The 26,035-nt window shown below is 42.5% G+C and overlaps 1 protein-coding gene across 5 annotated transcripts in view; it reads left to right on the plus strand.

The window, feature by feature from the left end:
- Window positions 1-26,035, plus strand: part of GRIA2 (glutamate ionotropic receptor AMPA type subunit 2) — a 512,702-nt gene that overhangs the window by 477,798 nt on the left and 8,869 nt on the right. For all 5 annotated transcript variants that reach the window (XM_078676989.1, XM_078676984.1, XM_078676985.1 and 2 more), the window contains exon 13: window positions 25,714-25,961. In XM_078676989.1, coding sequence (XP_078533115.1) covers window positions 25,714-25,961 — 248 coding nt within the window. The remainder of the gene's footprint in view (window positions 1-25,713; window positions 25,962-26,035) is intronic.

Consider the following 26,035-nt stretch of genomic DNA (forward strand, 5'->3'; position numbering starts at 1 on the left):
TAGCATAACACGTTAGTCCGTTTTGGGCTCAGTGGGCCTCCCTAAGGGTTGGGGCCCGCTCCACCGCAAGGGCTGCAGGAGCATGCATTAGGTTCCTGAGCCATCTTATTATTATGGAACTCAAAAATACATTAGATGGTATTTCACAACTATTGTCCGTCTTAGAGAAATGTGATTTTTGTGTGGTTAAGTGGCTGGGAGGAAAGTAGATATTTGTTTTACTTTGACAAACTATACTTTTGTAAACACAGTCTTACAATAAGTCAGAGGCTATATGAGGTTTTCAGACTTAAGGGCCTGCAATAAAATATCCCAGTAGAAAGTCATATTGTTTCTTAAAATTTTCTTGATTTTAATCAATAAATGTATATATCAGGCACACTGTAACCTAAAGTAACCTAAGCCCCAACTGTAAACCTGGATGAGGACCTCCTTAAAGTTCATTTTGGGTAGCAATAGCACAGATCAACAGATCCCCCTAAGATATGCATCTACAGCACTACACAGACTTTTCTTGCCTTTTAAATTCTCAGCTGAGAAATATTGCTGTTTGGGATAGTGATTATCCAAGCAGAAAACCTAGATGTTTTGTAGGTTTGTGAGATAAAAGCTGTCACGCAACAGGTGCTATCCGCATATTGCGTTTAGAAGACATAACAAGTCAGAGAGTTGACAGCCAATTCAGAAGAAAACGAATTAAAAATATCTGTAGGAAATCCATCTTGTAGCGATATTTCCCCTGGAGTTTTGGGTATTTGTTTTACCTGGATAGTTTGTCATTTTCTCTCTCTGCTGTGTGGGCATGTCAGACAGACCCTAATTGTATGCACCTTTCCATGAGAACAGGAACCAATTTTTCCAATTAACTTGCACATTAGACATTTTTGCAGTCAGCTCTAAAGGGTGCATAGATGGTTCCAGCTGTGTAAATGTGTAAATGTCAAATTCCAAAAGAGAGACTGCAACAAAGCTTTCACAACTCCCTGGGACCAAACACAATGGCACAATCTGGGTAGGGACTACTAATGTAAGGAGATTCAGTAATTTACTTTTAGGTGTCGTTCTATATAAATTGCTAACTATATTCTAAAAATGAATGCCATCTGAGGACCACCAGCTCAAAGAAACCAGTTTCCTGTAGAAGGACTGATGAGTGTGACTCCACTTTCCCCTTTAATCCATGGATTTGTAGAGTAACTCTTAGGTTCAAGGAAGCTGGCTTCTTGGTGGACGAAAAGATGAAGATATATCAGCATCTCTAGGGACCCCTTCTGACAGTGGAATTTGTGTTCTGATAAGAAAGGAGTGGAATATCTATGGAAAAGAGACAGATCAATCTAATTGTAAGAACACCAGCAAGACTCATGGTCACTGTAATTTAAGCTGTGGTTCTGATTAAAAGTAGAGGAAAATCTTTTTCCTACTCAAAACCAAGACCTGGTTTTCAAGGGCTCTCCATGGATGTTTGGTCACTTTGTGGGGATCTGGAGGAGGAGATACACACCTAGATATTGTAATGTGCCTGGAGAACTAGGAAAAGGTAAACTTTGAGAATAGGAAAAATAGCTACAGTGTGCCTAGCAATCTCATGATAATGTTGGCTATATTTTCCATGGTTGTCTAACAACTTTTGCAACATGGCTCTTTACTATCATCAGATTGTAAGACTAACATTTTCTTCCTTGTGGAACTCCACAAGGCCACAACCTCCATTTTCCGTACTGAAGGAGCTTACATTTCAGACAAAGAACTGAGTCAGGAGATAAAACTCTTGGTCAGGGAGAACCTCTAGGATTACCCAATCTTGCTCCATTGCATTTAGCTTCAGAGGAGGCCTTGGTCAAATTGAATTGCTAATTAGGAAATAACATTAATGTGTTTCGGATGCTTTTCTGTGGTTGCTTTTAAATGTTTTTAGAGCTTCTGATTAGTGCATTCATTCTTAACATTTTCATGTCTGTGTAATCATTAGATGTTGCTATTTCTAAATTATAGGTTTGTTTTGAAAGTGCCCCTTTCTGCAAAGTCACCCCCAAATAGTTTGCCATTATCCTCTACTTTTTATGCCTTATTTTTGTTTCAATTATATCTCTGTATATTAACCAGTGCTAATGCTCTCTCTGCTTAAAATATGGTAGCATTGGCTTATCATCAATTGAAATATTTAGTATTTCATTTACTTACAAGTCCCTAGTAAAGTGGTACTACATGTACCCAGGGCCAGTACATCAAATGCACCTAGTGTGCCTGGAGCACTGAATGTGCCACCCACTTAAGTATCCATTTAACCATGTCTCAATTCTGCCAATGCAGAGCCTCTGTGTGCAGTTTTAAACTGCCATTTTGACCTGGCAGAATAAACTCCTTGCCAGGCCCAATCTTCTCTTTTTATACATATAGGTCCCCCATAAGGTAGGTTCTGGACTACCCAGAGGGCTGTGTACAATATATGTAACCAGCGGAGCAGCGGACGGGGTAAGGCGGTGATCAGAGCGTCCTGACTTTATTGCCATTGGAGCAGCACCCCGACGTTCCAATTTTGCTCATGAAGCCCACAACCAAGCTTCACAAGTCATTGAGCTTGTAGCAGACCGCTGTAGGCACACTTAGCCTATTCGAAGTAAAATTCACTTTTCTGTAAATACACAGTTTTACGTAGCAAAAGACGTGAGTAGGGAAGGGAGTTTGTGCCCCTGTCCTGAAGAAGGAGCTTGTCTCCGAAACATGTCGACACATAAGCACATCGGAGGTCCTGTTCATTAATACAACAGGTTGAACTCGCCCTGCACTTTCTTTTTAACGGTACCAGCCAGAGCACAGAATAAAACTTTTTTCTTTCCCGCTCTAGTGCCAGGTACTTTTTAAAACCTTTCACAACACTCCCTACTCACTTGTAACACAACCCACACACTGTACACCACACATAGCCAACATCGTAAGTGCTCCCTCGTAGTCGTCGGTCGCAGCACGCCGCATCCCGATAGAGGGGTGCGAAGACCCCAATGATGAAGCATGACACCAAGGGGCCTTTTGGTGTGTGAGGGGTATTTTCACAAACACTGAGTGCTTCAATATCCATTTGATCACTCTCTTTTCCCACTAAATGTTGGATTTCTCTTGTTTATTTCAATATATGTAAAAGGCAGGACATGTACATGTAAGTTTTACATGTCCTTGTAGTGAAAAACTCTCAAATTTGTTTTCCACAGGATAACACTGGGGTTACCTTATTACATTGTATAAGTGTCATTTTGAATTAGGAAGCGATAAACCCTCCAAGTCTGGTGTCTAAGGAATTATAATTTAAAATCCAAACATATGGTAAAGTCAGATTTTATATTGCAATTTTGAAAATGCCATTTTTAGAAGTTCACATTTTCTTGCTTTAACTGTTTGGCTCCTGTAGCCTGTATCTGATCACATGACTAGGTGTAGTGGGCAGTTGGGCTTTGTGTATTCCTCCTAGACAACCACATACAATGGGGGCTTAGGTGTGTCTCCTTGGGCCATTTGTAGCAGTATATAAGGAAAGAGCAGTCTCACTTGCACCTAAATAGGATGTGTCCTGTCCACACACAAAGGGCTGCATACCCCCCTGTAGTCAGTCTGGAACCAGGGCAGGAAGGGAGGACATCTGTGCACTTCAAAGGCATGCATTTGAAGTTTCCCCCACTTCAAAGGCACCACTGAGTATAACCTTATACACAAAGGTCATCCCCCACTCATATACTCAGACACAATAAAGACCTGTTCACACTGTGAATCTCACCCTCAGATCCTCACCAGTGTTCACTTTTCTTTCATTCACTTTATACATATTTCTGTTTTGGATTGGTGGTTGCTGATGATGAGAACCTGAGGAAGCAGGCGAGTACCTTCCTGCTCACTCCCATGATGTTCCGTGAGGCACCATCAACCCTTTCACACATTTTTTCTTACTTTTAACCTCTTCTCGCTCACCTGAAGTATTTCCTTCACATGAGGGGAGGGGATTGATGGGGGATGACACTAGGTGGAATCAACGCAAGGGTTATAATTTTAACTTTTTCCTTGCTTAAAAGTGGTGACCCAGATCCATAAAGTACAGACAGTATAAGAATAACTGCTGTTCCAATGGAAATTAGATTAGATTGGTGAGGATCTGAGGGTGAGATTTACCATTTTAACAGGTCCTATATTGTGTATGACCACTGGGTATAACCACTGGATCTCAGACACCACGATTTCAGTACACTTCTGGACCTGTGGATATTCTGCCAGGAACAAGGACTGGAGTGCTGCCTCCTGATCTGAAGCTTCAAGCACAGAATGGGCTTCCACCCATCTGCATCTGGACTCTGCCATCTGTGAGTCTACCCTGCCAAATAGTGCCTCCCCAGTCCTGGAGACTTAGAAGTAGGCCTAATATTCTTGCCAGCGGAACCCATGCATCTTTTCAGCTGAGTGATGCATCCCTGTGTAGAACTGATGCATCTCTTCAGCTGAGCAGCACATACTCAAGCATAATCGATGCATTGTCACAGCTGCGTGGATTGAACCCATCGCAAAGGACTTGCATTGCCACTGCAACCCAGATTATGACCCACGGATCGTCTCCGGAACCACCGCTGCAAATGCTTTCCCTGGCAAAGTTTCTCACATCTTCAGTTGACAGCAGCTTTGACAGTGATGCAGAAATTCAGCATCACAGCTTCGCCACTCATCAGAACCGACGCATCACCTCAACTGCGCATTGTATCCCCGACACTGAACTTCACATCGCAAGGCTTGTCAACAGGATCTTTGACGTCAAAGCAGATAGACCTCGCGCTGCAATCATGCCGCATCTTGGAACTGACGCATCGCCTCGGCTGCATGATGCATCTTTGACGAGGATCCACTCTACGCTATGCAACCCGGATTAAAGGTACCCTGTTCAGTGGGCCTAACTGGGCTCTCTAGCTGGCCAGGACTCCGTCGCCGTCGACCTGAACTTGTGACTTGGTCCTGGACCAGATACCCCCAATGCGCACTGTGTTAGGTCTCGCCTAGCACAGTGCACATCCACTGCTCTAGGAGAGGGCCTCTTGTAATCACTGCAGACATTGAGAAAGCTTTCTGAAAGCTTGTGCGTCTGCTTGTCAAATTCTATATGGCCTTAGCGTGTGTCTTTCAAAAATTTAAAGCCCGCAATTGGTTAATGGTTTTGCATGTCCCGCATTCTCTCTAAACGTTGATTCCCATGGCCTGGGGGTCTCGGGAGCGAGCAGCAGCATGGCCAGGTGCTAGCTGCATACCTTACATTCCTTGCAGTGTGCGCGCACCACACTTGTTTTTCTTGAGTTCTTACTCTTTCTTTCACTTCCCCAACACTCCATCCACTCATTATTTGACTCTCTACCCCTGTCTGGCTTTGTTTCACTTATACCCCATCTCTTTCATGCTTCCTTCTCCCTCGTTTTCGCCTGCCCCGCACCCCTTAGGACCCTCTCATAAGTTTCCCTCCCACCCCTTCCACTCCCTGTCTGCCTCTCCATACTCCTGCAGCATGACCGTCACTCCCCCGGCTTTTTCTCTCTCCCTCTTCCTTCTGTCACTTTTTCCAGTTTAGCTGGTTCTCCCTCCCTTCCTCCTGTTTGTCACTGATTGCTTTACATTTAGCTCTCACTTACTCCCGTCTGGTTCTCACTCACCCGGCGACATTTGTCAACCACTCACTCTCTTCTAGCAGTCCAGCATTGCTACTTTCTCGTTGCATCACTGTTTCATTGTCAGCTGGCACTCCTCTCTCCCTCACTTTCTTGGCACTCCCTTCACTTTCCCCTGTAACCCACGTGGCGCTGGTTGTCTCTCACACTCCTCTGGCTTTCTCGCGCTCTTCTTTTATCATCACGCTTTTCAGTATTACCTTGAGCCTCCCTGACATCCTAGCGCCACCATATCATTCTACATTAATGTTTTTCAGTTCAGCTGTGCAAATCCGGCATACAGTTAAATAATTTCAAGCATGTGTTATAAACCCCATCCTTTCATTCACAACTGGGTTGTGTCAGGCTCATGCAACCTGCTTACACGATTACTCACAGCTCACAGTTTTATGTGCTTCTTGGAGTCCCGTGGTGATCTCAAATTGTGACAATCGAGACCGTGATTGCCATAATATGACTATCCTTTGAACCCACAACAATGGTATTAACGAATCTCACGAGCCCTGTAAATAAATGTTGAAACGATGCAAGTTGAAAATGCAACTCTGACACCCCCTATCAACTCCACAAGGAAGAGCTGCTGATTGTGCCTTCTGTCCTTCTATTTGAAGGTTCCTCTGAAGTTTCCCCGCACACGAGGGGTTAAGTCAGCTGGTAGAAATTCATACCTTTGCTTAAGGAGGAATGTGGAGGAATTATCATTCTTTTGAATCTTTCATTGTGTTTGTTATGAGAGCTGGCTGCTGCCAGGAAGGGGGGTGGGGCTTTGGGAGCGGGTGATAGTAATTAGTGTGCAGAGTGCATTAATGAGGCTTGTTAATGCATTGCCGCCCAGCTCACGTTTGCCCCCGCGCATCATATCAGCGGGTTATTAAAGCACTCCAGGCACCGCGAGAGTGAACCTCATTTGTGAGCAGCACGTGGGGCCTCTCTTGGGCTAGTGCTCCTTTTCAAGCCTTCCTCTCTGTGTGTACACCCTGCAGCGGTCTACAGAGGAGGGGGTGGACCACAATCTACACCATGTTTTACGCTCCATGCCTGCTTCCTGCAGTGATCTATGGGGGAGGACAGGTTTACAGGGATGCAGCACGTGTTCATCCCCCTGGTGTGCACCTTAAAGTAGTGGTTCCCAAACGTTTTCGACCTGCAGCTCTCTTGACCTATTGGGCATTGGCTGCAGCTCCCCTTTCTGTGACTTTTTTGGGGGACGGGTGGGGGGAAGTAAGCCCAGCCTCAGGAGTACTTACATTTTTCTTGCTGAATATAATTTAAATGAAGACGATGAAGGAATTAGAATCATATATGTAATCATAAATGTAATCACTAAGCACCACTTTAGCATCACTCAACATCACTAAGCACCACCTCAGTAAGAAGTTGCTAGCAGTGCAACGACAAAAAATACTACAAGACATTTTTTATGGTGATTCATTTTTTAATTGGGTCATTCAGTTGTACATAATATCGTCTTGGTTATGTACAAGGTAACAAAAAAACTTATAATACTTTTTTATTATAACTTTTCAACATGCTGCACAGCAGCCACAATGCTCTATAATATATCTTAAAAACATTGGCAAAGCCGAGAGCACAGGCTATTTCCACAATAAACTTCCAAATTCAAAATCTCAGAGTCTACTAATTGGAATGTAGACATTTTTATCTTGTAATAGTTACTGCATTCCGAGGTATTTTTCTAAAATGATGTGGAATCATTTTGCGTGATGTTGCACAGCTACTTTACACACACGTTAAGCCTCACTGCTATGTGCCATGGCTACCAGAGGGTGTGCACAGGTTAAATAGGGGGTTGCTTGTACCTTACCATAATAGGTTTGTGGTTGCAGCCTGACCAGGGCTTATTCCCCAGTTAACCAACAACCTTATTTCTGACAGTTAGTGAATGTGAACATTTTATAAGCATAGCTGCATTATTGTTTTAGTGTTGCTAGTAAACTTTAATACACAATTTTCTCAGAAAGAGTCCCAAAGGTACATTTGGGATTAGTCACATAAACCTGTTTTTCCTTTGATCTTCTAGATTATTTGGACTCAGTGAGACTTGGTGAGACTTACACTTATAATAGTTCAGCTGTATTGTTTCCTAAAATATCCAATAGGACAGGTCCAAAACAGTAATATTTCTCATTAGCAGCAAATCATGTATTTGTCCACAAAGTGTGATTCAGAAAGTATCTCTTGAGCAATTAAACCTTTATCCCCAGCCTCCTATGCCATTTCTCGGTGTTTCTTACGGACAGTAGAATCCTGCATAGACGTTACTCCCAGTAGATTGCCTTCCTTTTTCCCCTCTATTCCACTTATTTAACCACTCTGTAAGGGCAGTTCCCCCAATTGTCTTTCTTCAATGTCTTAATTAAATGCATTATTGATTTCAAATTGGTCTAATTTGTTTTCAGACCATTCCCTAAAAATGTTATTTAGAAGGAAATATATTGATATGCATCATAATACATGGGATTCAGTAGTCCCTTTAAAAATGTCTGTCTGCAATGTCTTTATGATCAGGGAATTGTGACACACCAAGTCACTGATGATAAAGAAAGGATGTTTGAACTCGACTGTTATAAGTAATTACCGTTGATTTCTGAAGTCACAAGGCGTGCTGCTGGAGCCAGAAGACGAGATGAAAGGCAGGTCAGGTTAAGGAGCATAATTGAAGCAGCTGCTTAAAGCAACAACGTCAGAACGTTGCCTTTGATTTTTTTTAAATTAATTATTTTTTTTGTCCTCATTCACCGCAGACCACAGTGAACAAACCAGCGGCGAGTACCTTGTACATCATTGGGAAGGCAAAAACTGATGGGAAGCACCCACCAGCCGGAACATCTGCGGACTAGAATAGTACAGTCCCAAAAGAAAGGTCACGGTCACTCTCCAGTATAGTCCAGGTGACACTGGCATCTGTTGAAGTTGGCAATAAAGGAGCGGAGAGTGCTCAACTCAGTCTGGAGAGATCCAGAGAGGCATAATCATAGGACCAATATTTGTTAAATGGGGAAACAATTTAGATTTCTTGTCCGGTCTCACATATCTCGGCATCTGACCATTTCAATAAAAAATCCCAATGCTTTCTTACTCCTGCTCTGGGTCCCACTCTGATCCAGCCTGGATATCAAGAAAACCGAGGACAACCAATCAGCGTGCAATGGAGGTGAACATTCTACCCAATTTTTACATATTTCCCTCCTAGCCAACAACATAGCGTAGAAAAGGAAAGTCCTTGCTGGGCCCGTAACTACGCTGGATATCCCAAAAATTGTCAAGGAAAGGCTTATTTGAATTTGGAGGCCCAAGATATCTGAGATGGTTTTGCCACTTTTTCCCAAAAGTCTGCAATGGCCGGGCACTCCTTAAACATGTGTAAATCGGAGGCTTTCTCCAAGCCGCATTTCTTACAACTAACTGCAGGCCCATCCATCATCTTCGACAACCTTAAGGGGGTTAAATAGGCCCTGTGGATCGTAAACAGGTGATTCCTTCTCAACCATGCTGGCTTAACAGTGGCGAACACTGAAAGATGTTTGCCAAAGATGTTCCCCAGGTTCATCAGGTAGGCAGGCACCCCACAGTTCCGCAGCCAATTTAGAATCCCCAACGATTGCCTCTTCGATGCTCCAGTACCAAATGGAAACCTCCTTATTTCCTCTTGGTCTACCCACCAGCTGTTCCTCTAAGGCGTTACCAATGCCTATAGATGATTTCAGATTTTGGGCCCAGCTTCAAAGCTAGATGTATTTAAATTTAGAGAGTCCCCCTTCCATGATGCTGTGAAGTGTTGACCAGGTTCAAAGTGTGCACTCTTGGGCTAAATCCCCCCTCACCTTCAGCCCGGCCTCTCTAAGTGGCAATGCATGTTTATCCTTCAGGCACTCTGGTTCACCAGGGGAGTCCCACTGGGGGCCAAAGTAGGAAAGTAACTAAGACCCGTCAGCTGACTAATATTTGCCCATGTTCTTGCAATTCCCTGTAGAACTTTTTACTTGATCTTCTTGAAGAATTTAGGTTCCCAGTATTTAAACAGGAAACCATCCTGGGATAGGCTAGCACCCTTTAGCATTGCGAGAACATTGCCCCTCCCCAACCCTCTCTGGCGTTTTTAAAAGCATCCTAGAATGAGATATTTGAAAGGCCCAAGCATAGTATTGCAGATCTGGCAGTGACTGTCCTCCCGTCTCCCTCCTGCGTATCAACTTCTTCCAGGCGATTCTGGTCCCTCTGTAAGCCCATATTAATGAATTAATGGCCTGCTGAAGCTTATCTATAAGTGATTTTTCAAAGTATAGTGGGATAACATTAACGAGGAAGGTGATTTTAGGAAGCACTACCATCCTGACCAGGTTTACCCTGCCAAAGATGGAAAGAGGGAGGTGGACCCAGGTCTTCATGAGGCTCAGACACTCCTTTGTTACAGAACATTGCATTTGTTTGTTTCTACTCCATTTTTCAAGCTTACAATAATGAGCAGAGAGAAAATATTTATTTTTTTGCATTCCCTTAGATAGTTAGACAAAAGCTAGAATATTTCTGCGTGTTTCTACATATTCCAAGCTACTTCGGCTTTTATTTTTTTTCATGTCTGACTTGAATTGAACTGTTTCTAATATCTGTTTGCAACAAATATCTAACAGGTTTGCACTAAAGGTTTTATGTGTATTATTCATGTTTGCAGACATGTTCACAATTTTATTTGAAAGAGCTACCCAACACAGCTTTATGTGGTTTGTGGGAAAGGTGATAATGTGAATATGTGATAAAGTAGCCCCTGACGTACATTATAAGGATATTGCAAGTCACCTCAGAGTTCCATAACCTTATAAAGGAACTCGCCCTTCTGCCTCGTTCTTCTATAGGCTTATGGAACCACTCAGTGATTTGTAATATCTTTATAATGTATGGCAGAGGTTTTTTATCCTATATATATTATAACACCACCTAAGTTTTGTGAGAGTTTGAATTTCATTCTTAGTTAGGCATTATTCTATGATACCAGGTACATGGGGAAGGCATCTGGTGTACTGGACCCTAAATAGCGAAAGTTGTTAATTCTGTAGTTGTGGTAGGCCTTAGGGACTAAAGCCAAGTTTGGTGGTGTAGTTTTCAGTCATTTTGTGAGCTAAAGATGTTGACCAGTTTGTATACCAGTTTGTATGCAAATATACAACATTTAATCTGCTTCATCGTCTCCACAGGCTTTCCATGAATGCACTGCAGATTTTTTGGGAATGTAGGATGACTTGTAATTAGTGGAGCAGTTTGGTATTTTGAAAGATCACAGATTGTATTCTCACATGCTTTGATTTTTTTTCCTTGTTGAATCTGGCCTATTGAAACCTTGAAGGCTCTTCTTTGACAAATGTATTTTATGGAACATCAGGTTAATGCTTGTATTTAAAGCAATTTAATGTGCTCGGTTTGAATCCTGCTGATCACTACTGCAATGTAAGGAATTTGTAACTTTGCATGGCCAGTACATAATTCGATCTTCCCGAAATGCACTTCTTAAAGGATGTGTAAAGTTACTAGATGACAAAGCTCCCTTTCTATTTTTTTAAAAATGTATTGGTGAAAATAGTTGGTCAGCGGGATTAGGATTAGCAATATTTCCTGGCATAATTTCTGGAGAAAACAGAAGAACTATCTTAACAATTAAGTGGAAGACGATCGCAAAACCTACAAAATCTGTCTGAAAACTTGACATTCGTGGCATTTTCAAACATTCTGACTTTACTAGCATTTACTTTGACAAATAGACAATTATCTGGATAGTGAAATTTACAAAATTGAAACCAATGATTTTCATATACTGTCACATCCAAGCTCAACAAAATGGTCTGATTTATCCTCTAATTTGTCCCTTTACTAAATGGCCTATCTTTTATACGCAGAGACTCCACAGTCATAAAGATACTGCTAGTAAAAAACCTGTGTGAATAGCAAACAATTGCAAACTTACAGTACAGAGTACGTTTTTTGTTGTCAATCATGCCCAGACTTTAGAGAATGTCCTCATTTCATTTTGCCAGCCACAGAGCTCATTAAAAGGAACCTACCTATTTCATGGGAAACCTCATGCCTCTTTACCTAGAATACTGTGTTGGGTTGACATACTTACAAATTAATAAAAAAATGACAGCCAGAGAAGGAATGTGTTGGTGGCCCCTGCCAGCTCAGAGGGGGCATTAGAGCCCTGAGGTTTCCTTCCTTATACAGTAGCCTCTGACTGTAAGAGGTAGGTCCTTAGATACCATTAGCCTGTGGCACTGTCATATGTGCATGGCTTCCTACAGGACAAATACAGATTCTACAAGCTTGTGGGTACTCTCTTCCATTTTGTGGCAACATCCACCCACGAGATCAGTGAGCTAGACAAGACATGAGTTTGAAGTTTGGGCTACATTCAGTATGCTGTCTGCCACTAGCCTGCCACGGAAGAGTCACCTCCTAAATCTTAACTTAAAATCACTGGTGATTGCAGAGAGATCAAAGGTGCCCAGTTTCAAACTAGGGTAAAGGATGTGTCTTTTATATATTCTCAGCCCATGATGATGAAGCCTATTTTAGTCTAGCATATAATGTTGCAAGGGCAGCTAAAATGACTAGACCCAGGTATTCTGATGGATAAACCTAGTCTCTACAGAATAAAACATCTATTTTCAAATTTGACTCAGCATCAACTTTTCTGATTATCAGAGTAATATATCCGTTTTATGCATTGCAAACTATGAAGCTAATAATGTTTTAGAGAGGAGCACAAGCACTTTTGCACTTGTTAGCAGTGGTAAAGTGCACATAGTCCTAAGGCCAACAAAAACAAATTCAGTAAAATTAGTAGGGATGGGAGGAACTCCCTGAGTTTCACCATGGGTAATTCCTGGAGTTACATAAAAACTCTGCGAGATTCCACAGAGTTCCATGAGCGGGGGGAATCGGCATGTTGGGCAGATTTGTAATGGTGGGAGCTTGTTCCATGAAATTTCAACCATTAGGTGGGTCCGTAAGTACAGTGCATCCACTACATACACAACACACCTTAGCGTGTGTGCTGAAATTTCACTCACATGGCTACTTCAACTTTTGTAGCAACCTCACCTATTTTTTGAAAACTTTGGTCCTAAAGAAAGCCTTACAACTACTGTAAAAGGCTGAAACATGTTGACTTACACCTAAGGGATATCGAAGTAACATTTTTTATCTTCACTGTATCCGGGCTTCAGTTTTACCATGTCCTAAGGCCCTTTAATTAACGTGTTGCTTGGGCATTTCTTAGAGGCGTTTTTATCTCACCACTCTCTGAGCACTCACCTCACTGAATCACCAAACCCGCTACGCTGTAATCAGGCGTTGAAGCACAGCTGGCTTTCATTCAGCAGCCCAGCTGGGACCACAATAATGAAGCATGCCACCAACTAGGTTGGTGTGTGAGGGGGTCTTCTTCCAAATCCAGTGGATGTTTGTACTCTGTGGCACCATTCTGAGTCAACATAAGTGGTAATACTTATCTGTGGGTCCGTCCACGTTGTTCTTTACTGTTATATTTGGGAAGAGTACGTACCCCTCTACTTATTCCTCACTCTCCTTTTGTTTTCCATTCATTAAGCAAAGAAACATGATGGAATTTATTTGAAGTGAAACAACTGATATGTGTAAAAGGAATTGGAGTGCTCTATCCCTTCCAAATAGTGATCTCAAATTGACATGAATGGACGGAAGGCTACCACTAGTGGGTTATCAACATCCACAGAAGGAATACTAGAAACTGTGATTGTGCTCGACACTCCTGACATACAGGGCAATTCTACTTTCTAAAGAAAAAGGTCAAAGCCATGTAGTCACTTAGTTTGAAGGAATTCTCACTGTATTGATAATAATGCAAGAACATTATTGATATTTTAGCAATCTGCCATTTTCATGTGCACTTACCAAATAGGTAGCTAGCATTTGGACCTGTGAGAACTGTGAGTTTGCTAAACAGTTTCGGCTGTGTGATTTATCCCTAATTGTGGCAACTAATTGGCAATTGCAAGTTTGCCTATTTGATTTCTTGGCAGGTCCACAACAAAAATCTACAAAGAAGGTGCAAGTGGCACAAAAGGTAACTGTCGCATCTGTGCAAACATAGTAGGAGGGCTGCCAAGCAGTGACCGCAGGCTGAGATGTAGCATTAACATGCTACACTGAAAGCATTTTGATATGTTTGAGTCTAACTCGAAAATTAACAATTTTATTATTAAATTATGCATGCACGCCTGCAAGTAGTTCTAGTTGCATAATGTTTAAAATTAAAACAGGCAGTTAGATTCATAATTCTGCTGTGCCAGATTCTGCAAATGCTATTTCCTACCTAGGCTGAGGTAACGTTACCATTCTCAAGTCAGGTTTATGTTTAAAAACTACAACTATTTAACTTGGTTTAGGAAAGAAACTAGAAATGTTATTGTTATTTAATTACCTAATAAGGAATTTCTAATTTTGTGGCAAAAATCACAAATATGTAGTCTAGAAAGTTATTTTATTTCCCCCCCTGAAATCTAGAATCCTCTAAATCAGTTCTGTAAACCACCCACCTCATAATGTGTCTGCAACTAGATTTCACCAAGACCTTCATTCATGTTCTTTGCCTGGAAAACAAAAGTCCTTCTGGTGAAACAGCCCTTCTGGGAACCACACCAGCAAGTCAAGATATCTATCTATCTATCTATCTATCTATCTATCTATCTATCTATCTATCTATCTATCTATCTATCTATCTATCTATCTATCTATCTATCTATCTATCTATCTATCTATCTATCTATCTATCTATCTATCTATCTATCTATCTATCTATCTATCTATCTATCTATCTCTCTATCTATCTATCTATCTATCTCTCCCTCTCTCTCTCTCTCTCTCTCTCTCTCTCTCTCTCTCTCTCTCTCTATATATATATATATATATATATATATTCCGCTCGAACTTTCCATCGAGTAATTGTACTCGTAATAGAAGACCGCACTCACGAGGGGATGAGTTCAATAGATTTTATTTTTGAACTCCGGGCAAACAAAAGACGCGTTTAGGCGCTTAGCCTTTGTCAATTTAAAGGCTAAGCGCCGAAACGCGTCTTTTGTTTGCCCGGAGTTCAAAAATAAAATCTATTGAACTCATCCCCTTGTGAGTGCGGTTTTCTATTACGAGTACAATTACTCGATGGAAATTTCGTGCGGAATTTTGAAGCGGGAACACCCCCGCTTGACGAGCACCCGTTCCTGAGTGCAACCGGCTGGTGGTTTGGAGCAGTAATATATATATATATATATATGCAGAACTTCACATTCCCAGAAGCACAAAAACATACTGTTTTTGTTGCTGTTGAGAAAAGGATGTAAAGTGAGACAACTAGCCCATTCAAATTCAGCTAGGCATTTTGTAATGTTCATCCACATGGCAAATATAGACATTGTTCACGTAGAAATCCGGAGCAGGCATTCCAAGGGCTAAGTAACTCCTCTCACCCAAGATGGTGCAATGGACATAGGCACTGTTTTAAAATGTTACCTGGTAGTGAGATATATCCTTTTACTAGACAAGCCTATTCATACACATATCGAGATAATGCATTTGAGTTAACCTTCCATCATTGTATTTGCCAAACATCACAGGAATCACTGCAGAATCTGAGAGGAGTAAGGAAGAGTACTTTGCAAAGATAGTATAAGAGACCCTCACCACATTCTACAATGTTACTCCTATATCCTGAAGTATCCACCACTAGGATGGCTGGACACTGTTTTGGACCAAACAGGACAGCAACACAGAAGATGTATGCGGTTTCTCTCTGCCTGTGTAAGGTCTGGGAACTATGCATCTGTATCTTGGACTCTGAAAGACAACTCTAAGAGCTGCGATAACTAGTCCTTTGCACTCAGTTAGAGCAAAAAATGAGATAGGATACAGGTATGATTTAGCAGAGCCACTGTTGTGCCCCAAATCTTCCCAGGGCGAGGAAGAAGGATGAGGACCCCAAGGACAGAATGTGATTTACTACCTTGGAGAAAGCCAATAGGATCTGCTGAAATTAAACTCTTGGCTGTGGTTCTGAAAAAGGGTTTGTGAAGGGTTCCTCCGACTGACACCCAAGTAAGAGTTTCTGAACATTTGGAAACATCTGGAGCATAGAGGAAGGAAATATGTTTTGTTAGCCATAGACTTTGACCCTCAAACTTCACGCAGACCTTACTCCTTCACTCAGTGTTCAGGGAGGGTGCCTTGGCCCCAGTCTACTATATCCCATAACTGTAAACTAAATATTGGTTTCATTTTGTTCTCCACACATTAATGACATTATATAAAATAATTAATATCTCCTTGTCTGCTGAACTACTTTATTGCTCTTGTGGTGTTCACATGTTTACATGTTCTTCATTTTCTAAATGTGCCTGGATATATGAGTTATTTCTTAATTTTAATGTAATTATGCTGCTGTGTAATGCTTAAACATGTTTTTACTAAGAGCAGCCTGATACTTTGAGCAACTGCTACCAGGGAAAGGCCCACAATTCCTTACTGAAATCAGCGTTTGCTTTCTATGAACTTAATGTATCACTTTGTAAGTTGTTCTGTTGTTTTACATCACAGTAATAATATCCCTACATAGATTCCAAGTATAAAGAAAAACACTAATAACCTTATTTCCCATGATTTTTCTTTCCCCAACTCTGTGCCAAACCTACCCCTAGGACCAATAATAACCCTCAATAACCCTTATCACTAGTTTTCTCTAAAAGCATAACCCTACAGTCTCCCCTGCTCCAAGTTCTTTTGCTGATGCCATTCCCAACTAAAACATATTCCTAAGCTATAGAACTGCCTGTGTTGCTTCACTATTCTAATATAACCATTACTCTTTGAGCAATCCTAAATTTAAACCTTGCTGTCGTTCCAACCACAATTGTGGTCTAGAATCCTTGAATCATTCAGAGTGTACTGCATTGTATCGTTTGTTCTTAACTTTATTTCGACTTTTTTGAGTCATAAAAGTACATAATTTAAAATACAACAATTTAGGTTAAACGTCCGTGTTTTGATTTACGATTGTGGCAATAAAAAACAACAAAGAACAGCAGAGTCCAAAATATTCAGAGAATTGATACAGGGTAGCATTTGATGCCCAATTATTAAAAAAAATAAATTAATATGAAAGTCATCAAAAAATCTATTAAACATTTATATTGGGGCCGATTAAGAACAAGCACAACTTCAGATGGAAAGTACAAAATAATCCTAATGTCTATACATCAAGAGTCGCCCTCTCTTTATCCACATTTCCTGCAAAAATTTGGACATTGCAGTAACAAATAGTGGTTTCATATCAGATTTTAAAATTCCTAATGTAGCTGGATAGTTCCTTATGCCTAGGTTCCTACATACTTGTATGATCCGTTTTTTCCTAGCCTTCTTATAGGCCAGGCAAAAAAAGACCACATGGACCTCTGTTTCTTCTTCCATGTGACACCCAGGGCAAAGATAATAAGAATCATCTGACCACTTGTTTGTTAATGCAAGTAGCAGGAGGGTGCCATATCTTAATTGAAGGTAAAGCCTCCTTGTCGACGAAGGATATATAATATCCAAGGCTTGTTCAAAGGAGTAGCTAAATGTATGATTCAGAAACACCCAAGTCAAGCTTATGCTGGAATAGGCTTGGCTTAAAGACGACAAATTATGATCTTTCAGGATTTTAGATTAAAAAAATTGAAGTAATTACACATGCTTCTTCCGGGGTTGCCCAAAGATCCTCTCTCCCAAATGCCTTTGAGGAGTCCCTTACAAAGGACAGCCAAGGTATACTTCTGACTGCTCCTGGTGACTGTAGGAACGACCTGAGCTCCTCCCTGTAGTGGCTTAGCTCCTCAGTACTCCAAAGCCGACGCCAATATAACAATGGTCGGCTTGAGATAAGATCCGCCACAGGAGAGACACCGAGGTCCATCCTTAGTGGTACCAATGGGGTCTTAGTTGGCAATGCTGCGATACTTCGGAGGAATTTGTTTTCAGTTATCGTTAGTATTTTAGTTTTCCTGTGCCCCCAAAGTTCCGCCCCATATAAAGCTGCGGAGCGGGCTTGCACTTTGTAAATCTCCAATAGCGGGCTTATTGCCTTTCATGAACAGCCATTATTAGTTTTCCTTATCCCACCTATAGTCTGTGTAAGCCTCAGGTTTGCCTTTTCGATTTAGGAGGTCCAGGCCATTTTGTCGTTCAGAGTCAGTCCAAGATATTCAAAGACCCTGACACGCTCCAATGGGATATCATTCATGGTTGGTTCCGGGTAGGAAGACGGTTTGGCGCTAAACACAATATATTTAGTTTTATTGATATTAACTTGGAGTTTCCTCTTTTGACAAAAGTCAGTAAATTCCCCTAATACTCTCTGCATCCCCATGGGTCACTTTGAAAGGAGCAGGGTATCATCCGCAAACATTAATGCAGGAAATTTGTGGGAACCCAATTTAGGGGAATCCAGATCTTTAGCTTGATATAGGTCTTCCACTAGACCATTGAGGAAGAGCGAAAAAAGGGTTGGCGCCAGTACACAGCCCTGGCGGACCCCCTTATCAACCGGAAATGGGGCCGTCAGCTGTGCATCTTTTCCGTACCCTAGAGAACTTACTCTTTAACATGGATTGGCAATTCAAAACCCCTCGCCACTTCGTCCTGGAGTGCTGCAGACTTGCACTGACCGAGAACTATTTCGAATACGAAACTACACTGTACAGACAATGCCATGGGACCTCGATGTGCAGTACATTTGCCCCGAGCGTGGCAGGGCTGTATGTGAGCAATTTTGAGCAAGAGGTCATTAACAACATAGACAACCCGTACCAACACCAAATCCATTTCTGGAAGCGCTATATCGACGACATTCTCCTCATTTGGGAGGGTGACAGGGATAGCCTGCTAAACTTTCACACATGGTTGAACGCACAGGACGAATGGTTAAAGTTCACATATATCGCCGACAAAAAAAGTCTAGATTTCCTAGACATAACAATTTATGTCGAGGACGACCAGATACACACCAGAACTTTCTTCAAACCCACGGCAAAGAACAGCCTCCTGTCCTTCAACAGCTACCACCCACGTCCCCTCAGGGAGAATCTGCCCTGTAGCCAGTTCCTCCGATTACGAAGGAACTGTAGCAAGACGGATGAGTACAAGACCCAAGCCAACGACCTCTGTAAGAAATTAGAGGCACGACAATATCCGCAAAAAGTGATTAAGAAATGCAAAAAGAGGGCCAGAAATCAGAACCGTGAGGCTCTTTTAGAAACCACCAGTAGGACAACTGTAGAAGAGCTGCTCACATGCGTAATAACATACAGCCCAGCCTCAAACAAAATAAAGAAAATCATAAACAAACATTGGCGCATCCTGACGTCTGCCAATTTCTCGTGGCCCAAACCACGATTCGCCAACAAACGAACTAGCAATCTGAAAGACCTCCTGGTCCACACCAGACCCAGACTGACCACAATACAGGATCAGAGTACCCTCTGGAATCTCCCACCCGTTACGGGACATTTCCCATGCGGGTCTTGCTCGGTCTGTTCCCTAACAAGACCCACGAAAGAGATACAACTCCTCCCGCACCTAAAATGGACAATAAGGAACCACACTAATTGCAATACAAGCCATGCAATCTACATGATCACATGTCCTTGTAAACTGAATTACATAGGCATGACCTGCAGGAAAGCGAAACAGAGGATATGTGAACACCGCAGCAACGTCAAATGTCGGAAGACTACAACCAAGATGGCCACGCATTATCTAGAAAAAGGCCACACAGTGAATGATCTACAATGGATCATCCTGGAGACTTTGAAAACTAAAGATCACAATGCGGAAAGAATACTGTTCGAAAAGGAACAGAGATGGGTACACAGACTGGGAACTGATGTGCGAGGCCTGAACGATAATATTCCGTGGGCCAGCCTGAATAGATAAATACAGACACTAGCCAACGTCATAAATGAACTCACATAGAAAATGGCATTGAATCTGTCAGAGAATACCTTTTCCCTAACTGACCAGCAAAAAGCCCCGAGTAACAGAGTCTGTTTTCCCTCTCTACACCTACATAAGGTGTATAAATAACCCCGGAAGCAATTTAACACTACCGGGTACAGGACGGCAGAGTCAGCACAAGTAGTGCAGGAAGCGTGGAGCTACAGGTAACATCGAGAGGGGAGGTCCAATGGTACCGACAGATAAGTACACCCCCGCCTACTAACTTGTTACCCCTCGCTGTTACTACTTTTTAGAAGGAGCCCAATCCCCCAGACTCCCTGTCACCCGAGGAAGCGCAGAACAGAGTGCGCGAAGGTACGTGAATGTATGAATGAGATAGTTGTGAAAGTCACAACAACCACACATGTATACTATTATTTAACATCTCGTAGATACATGATCGGCACTTAACTCTTAAGTTTAAAAATCTGAACCGTGTGTTAGCCCTACTGTTAGTCTAGCATTCAACCAGCCCGACCACAAATGAGATTGACAAAAAATAGTTTGGTTGCCAGAGTCACGAGTATGTGGAAACTGCCAGCAGTATATGGTGAGCAAACAAGTATTTTAATTACACCAACCATTTTGTATAATAGTCCCACCACCCTCACCGAGGTCACCCTTATTGTTTGTATTCACAGGCACAACATAGACCTTCACCCAGCAGAGGACTAGTATGTCACTTTGCTACACATCTCTCACCTGGTCCTGAAGAAAGCCCACCGACCCCCCAGGCAACTAGGGCTGAAACTAGTCGACCTTTTTACCTAACGAAAATAGATAGCGTGAGAATCCTAACAATTCTCCCCACGCATATCAACCAACATTTTCTACTTTTAACTCAAATCCGGAATATTAAATACTTACCCCGGCTGTCCGAGTTATTTTATATATAACTCACACCACCTATCACTGGACACTACTGCTTTCAACCTCGGGTTACAACCTCCTGGTGGAGGATGCATACCAACTAACCCCGTGATTATGCAGACACGAGAGTGCAATAGCGGAGAACCAAGATATACCGCTACCAACTAAGATACCCACTCACGTGTATGAGGGTTTTTTACCAAGGGACATCCCAGCGACCTGAAAACCCAGGTTAGCAGGACAAGTGATCCAACCCCCCCACAATTGATTTACAAGATTACTGTTCTAAGGAAAGTGGTTGGATCCAACATTTTTCCTTCTCCCCACCCGGTGATTTACATCTTTTCCGTACCTCACTCTGGCAAAAGTGCCTTCATGAAGGCGTTGCAGTTGTAAACAGAGATAAGGGGGTACCCCCATAGTGTACAGAATCTTCCATAGTTGATCTCGATCAACCATGTCAAAGGCTGACTTAAGGTCAACGAATGTGAGATATAAGCCCCCTTGTTCAAGTATGACATGCTTCCAGTGAATCAGCTGTAACCTGAATAGTTGATCCACTGTGGACATCTTGGCCCTGAAGCCTGCTAGAAGGGGGGTCAGTATGGCCTGGTCTTCAATCCAATCATACAATCTCCCCAGCAGTAACCTCCCATACATTTTTTGGGGGACATCGATAAGGTTGATAGGCCTATAGTTCGAGGGTTCCAATGGGGATCCCTTTTTGTAGATTGGAACGATCTCAGCGCCAGCCCATGTCGGCGGCGCAGGAAGACCATATTGAATTGCGTTAAAGAGTGCTACAAGATAAGGGGCCCAAATTAGGTGTTCGCTTTTAAATAAGTTGCCCGGGATTTTATCCAATCCTGGGGCTTTATTAGGTTGCAATTTGGCCAGGGCCGATTCCACCTCTCCCAATTCAAATGGGGGTGCATCAAGTAAACTTCAGGAATTAAATTTACAAACTGAAGTGTTATTTAAGTTTGGCTCTAAAGGTGAAGTAGAGTATAGTTCTTTAAAGTACGAGAACCAAGTGCCCTCATCAATGTTAGGGTCATGCGTAGTTCTGCCCTCCGTTTTCCCATGGTGGACAAGATTCCAAAAGCTTTTGCTGTCTTTGTGCTCAAGGGCCCTCTTGATTTCTTGCCACCTGGCAGTTTCCCATTCAATTTTAGCGTTCTCTATGGTACTCTTATGGACCTTTCTGGCTTCCCTAATACTTAAAAGATCAGACCCTTTCAGTTCTTTCAAAAGGGCCTGTTTCGCTAACCTGCATACTTCTGTGTACCAAGAATTCCTGGGATCTCCAGTTCTAAAACTATGCTTGCCACTCCTATAAAAGAAAGCAGCCAGAGCCTCAGTAAGTGTAGGGTGTAGGTTTCCTATTTTAATATCAAAATCAGGATACTGACGTTGCCCTACCAGATCACTAACCCTTTCTAGTACCGGGATGATGCTAGCATACAATTTGGGCAATGATTCCTCTGACTCGATTACCTTAGTCCATCTTATCCGCCTCCCTCCCTCTACAATGGTCAAATTGTTTTGAAACTTCTCCTTGTCTGAGTTATTAGTTCCGGACCATTTGCAGTCCCAAGTCATGACTAGAGGGTTGTGGTCGCTCTCACATCTATCTCCTATGGCGAAATCCCTCACCTTTTGCCATAGGTCCATACCAATCATGATATAATCGATGGTCGAGGACTGACCACGTCTCTCAAACATCGGCCGACCGGGACTATCACTTGGGAAGCGACCATTACAAGCCCTTAGTGCGAAGTTCAATGTCAAAGATGTTATCTGAAGGGCTAGTGGAGTAGATCGACTGGTAGAGATCATATTTAGATGGGGAATTAACCAGATGGAATCCTCTTCCTCAGTGATCAGAGATATGTCACCTCCTAATGGCTCAAAATAACAGTTAAAATCACCACAAATTATAAATTTAAAATTTCCTTCCAGACTTGCTAAAAGATTAGTCAGACTGGTGATTGCCGGCGAAATCCCACCATACTTCGTCGGGCGGGAGTAGACATTTATAATTGCAAGTTTTTGAAAATTCTTGCAAGTCAGGGTAATACAGGTTTTGTCCGGTGAGTGCGTCTTGATTCGCTTGACCATGCAACCAAGATCTAGAGCAACCCAAACACAGAGCCCCCCAGATGGTCTACCCATTGGGCCCTTAACAGCCCCCTCGCAATAAGCCACAAAACCTGCCCTATATTTTGGTTCTACTGCCCACGTTTCCTGGAAAACACATATGTCATTGGGTGTCAATGTATTCTTGTTTATATTTTTATCTGATCCTGGGTAAAATTCATCAACCAGCAGAAGTTGACCCATTCCCTGTCCTCTAAGTCAGTCTCCTCCCTCCATCCCATACAGTTCTGTAAAACGATTAAAGATAGGTACGGAGAAGCTAGCCTTGAACCCTTCCAGATCCCCCACACCTTGCATTCTCGAGGGGTTGTACTGTCCACGTGTTGCCTGGGACGGGGGATAGAAGTGGCTCAGATCAAAAGCATTAATATCTCTCCAATCCCTTTGAAAGTATTCGGTAATAAAGCCTACCATTCGTCTGTCCCTAAAATTAACTACGATAGAGTCCCCAGGTATGTCCTTAGTTCTTTGCCCCATCCAGCTTACCCTTCTTAGCCCCACCCAGCTTACCCTTCTTACAAACAAAACTTCCCCATTGATGCAACCTGGGAGGGGCCTATTCTTGTTTTACCAGAAAGTTACTTTGTTCTTTAATTCTTGGTAGCTTTCTGTTTTTCCATCTTTTAACTCTGGGATACCAGTGAGAACAGCAACATAGGAAGAGGACTCCGGGGGCAAGTGGATGCGCTTTATAAGGGATTTTCCATAAGCCTCATTAGTGTTTGATTTATCATTTAGGGGGGCCTTTTTACATGGCTCTTCTAAATTTTTTGGGCCTGTTTGGGCCTCTTTTTCATTCCTACGAAGGGATTTCTCTAGATTGGCCCTTTCGTTTTCTATGGTAGTAGATGGTCGATTATCAGGGGAGACCACAGGGATGGAGGTAGCAGGCGCCGGGGAATGAGATATAGGAACTGATACAACAAGAACATTCTTAGTGTTTACTCCAGAAGTGTTATCACTCATAGTTCCCTCTACCTGTGCTTTTAAAGCCTCAAAGTTTTCATTGCTGGAATGCTCCAACCTCTCGCCAATTAGCCTTGTTCTTTCGAGGAGAGGTAAAATAAGAGACTTAACTAATTGGCCTATTTGGTTGATGGAGTCTTCAGATAGTTGGGCCATAGGGTGGTTAAATCTACCACCATTTTATTCAGGGTTGCTATGTTAGATACTGAAGATTGCACCATTATCGGTTGTAAACTGAATTTAATAGTCTGCACTTCCTTTATAGTGGTCGGTTGTGCCCTAGAGACTTTCGACATCTTAGGGCATCTCCCCTACTGTGCCCCCCCCCCGTTTCCGTTTGGCAGTGCTTAGATTTTTTCCCCCATTTGTGTTTATTGGGGAACCTCGGGTTACAGTATTTGTTATATCCACGCTTGTGGTTGGGCTTGTTGACACAGGGGAGCAGGTTCTACTTTATCCAGATGTGTCTGCCACATTCCCCTCCACATTTTCTAGAATTTGTTCTGGGCGAAAGTGTTGGTTTCTGGCAGCGTTCCCCTCTTGTTGGTTTGGAGATGGAACTAACATTAGAGGGCCTAGCGAGGAACGCCTGTTGTACATTGGTTCGTCAGATAAGCGGCGCTCGGTGAGTGCAATTTCTTTTTCAAGCACAGAGGTGGCCCTAACGATAAATTGGTCGAGTGTTCCGCTTACACTGCCGCCCACCCCCGCTCCCTTCCATCTCTCAGAGCGGGTTGCCATTGAGCTATGAGACTGTACTTTTACTCCCCCCAAATGTCAGTATCTCGATCGAACTCGCGGAGACAGCACAAAGTTACTTAGTTTAGTGTAAAAGTAGCAACTTCTAACAAGACTAGCAATAATCAGAACAAGTGACTCAGCCCAGCCCTGATTCACAAAGGAGTGACTAAGGTCACAGTATATCAAAATAAAGCTGTGATAGTTATGTTAAAAGGCACGATAAGGTATGAATAGTAGTGTAGTCCTTAATAGTCTTATAGCAATGAGTAGGGCAGATAGTATAATACACTTTGGCTTAGCAGGAGAGTCAAAATGTTACCCTTGTATTCAACAAAGTCTGGTCCTCATGTGGTCTCTTGAATGAAGTGCTCAGAGAGGGGGCCCAGCCCGGCCTCCTCTGGCCTCGGACGGCCGCAGACGGCCCCGCCCTTGTCCCGGGCTTCTCCCGGTGCGCACCCGCGTGCGTTCTGCGCAGCGGATGCCGCGCGAAGTTATGTAGGGCTGTGGGCGGGGCTCGTGCACAGGTGAGACAGGCACAGGCTCCTGGGACTTGAAATCCTGTTGCAGCCTGTAGCAGCGTTCTCCTTTCCCCCGCGGCGATTTACGGGTATGGCCGATGCGATAGACCTCCGGGTGGCGGACTCTTAGCCCCCCAGATCTTCCTTGCAGCAACCAGCAAACAGCAGGAGTCCTCAAAACAGCGAAGCGGCACCCTGCATTGTATCATTATTACAAAAATTAAAATTAACGTTTTAAAATAAGACATTTCATAATGGTTTGATATACCTTGTATAGTACTGTTAGCCAAATTAGTAAGTGCCTTATTTCAAGGCCTTTAAGTGAAATACGGTCACAATTCCTTACTAATAATGCAACATCTAGGGGAGTCTGCATTACCCTTTACAATAGTTATAATCTGAAATTTATTACAAGCTAACTGGCTTACGATGTGTGTACCAAAATGGGATCAAATAAATAGAAGAAACCTGGTGCCAATAATCTCTGAATGTTGCCAAGTTATTTGGCTTTTTTGTGAATGGGTTTTAGGTGTTAACCTTTGGCTAAAACAACAGTTTAACTGTTAGACCAGACGCTACACAGGATACAATATTTTTATGATTTTAAAACCAGCTTTCATTCTTAAATATAAATGAATATGTATTGTGTCTGCTTTGTCAACAAGTGCTAAATCAAATTTTTACATTTTTTACAGAGGTCTAAAATTGCAGTTTTTGATAAAATGTGGACGTATATGCGTGGTGCCGAGCCTTCTGTGTTTGTGAAGACCACAGCAGAAGGAGTAGCTCGGGTACGGAAGTCCAAAGGAAAATATGCCTACTTGCTGGAGTCCACCATGAATGAGTACATCGAACAAAGGAAGCCTTGCGACACCATGAAAGTTGGAGGGAACTTGGATTCGAAAGGCTACGGCATCGCAACACCAAAACAATCCTCATTAAGGTGGGTGGAATAGTATAACAATGTGCTCAATGTTGTTATAGTATCCCACCTACCCTGATGTATCTTTGCATATG

Source organism: Lissotriton helveticus, chromosome 2_1 (assembly GCF_964261635.1).
Source record: "Lissotriton helveticus chromosome 2_1, aLisHel1.1, whole genome shotgun sequence".
NCBI classification, from domain to species: Eukaryota; Metazoa; Chordata; class Amphibia; order Caudata; family Salamandridae; genus Lissotriton; species Lissotriton helveticus.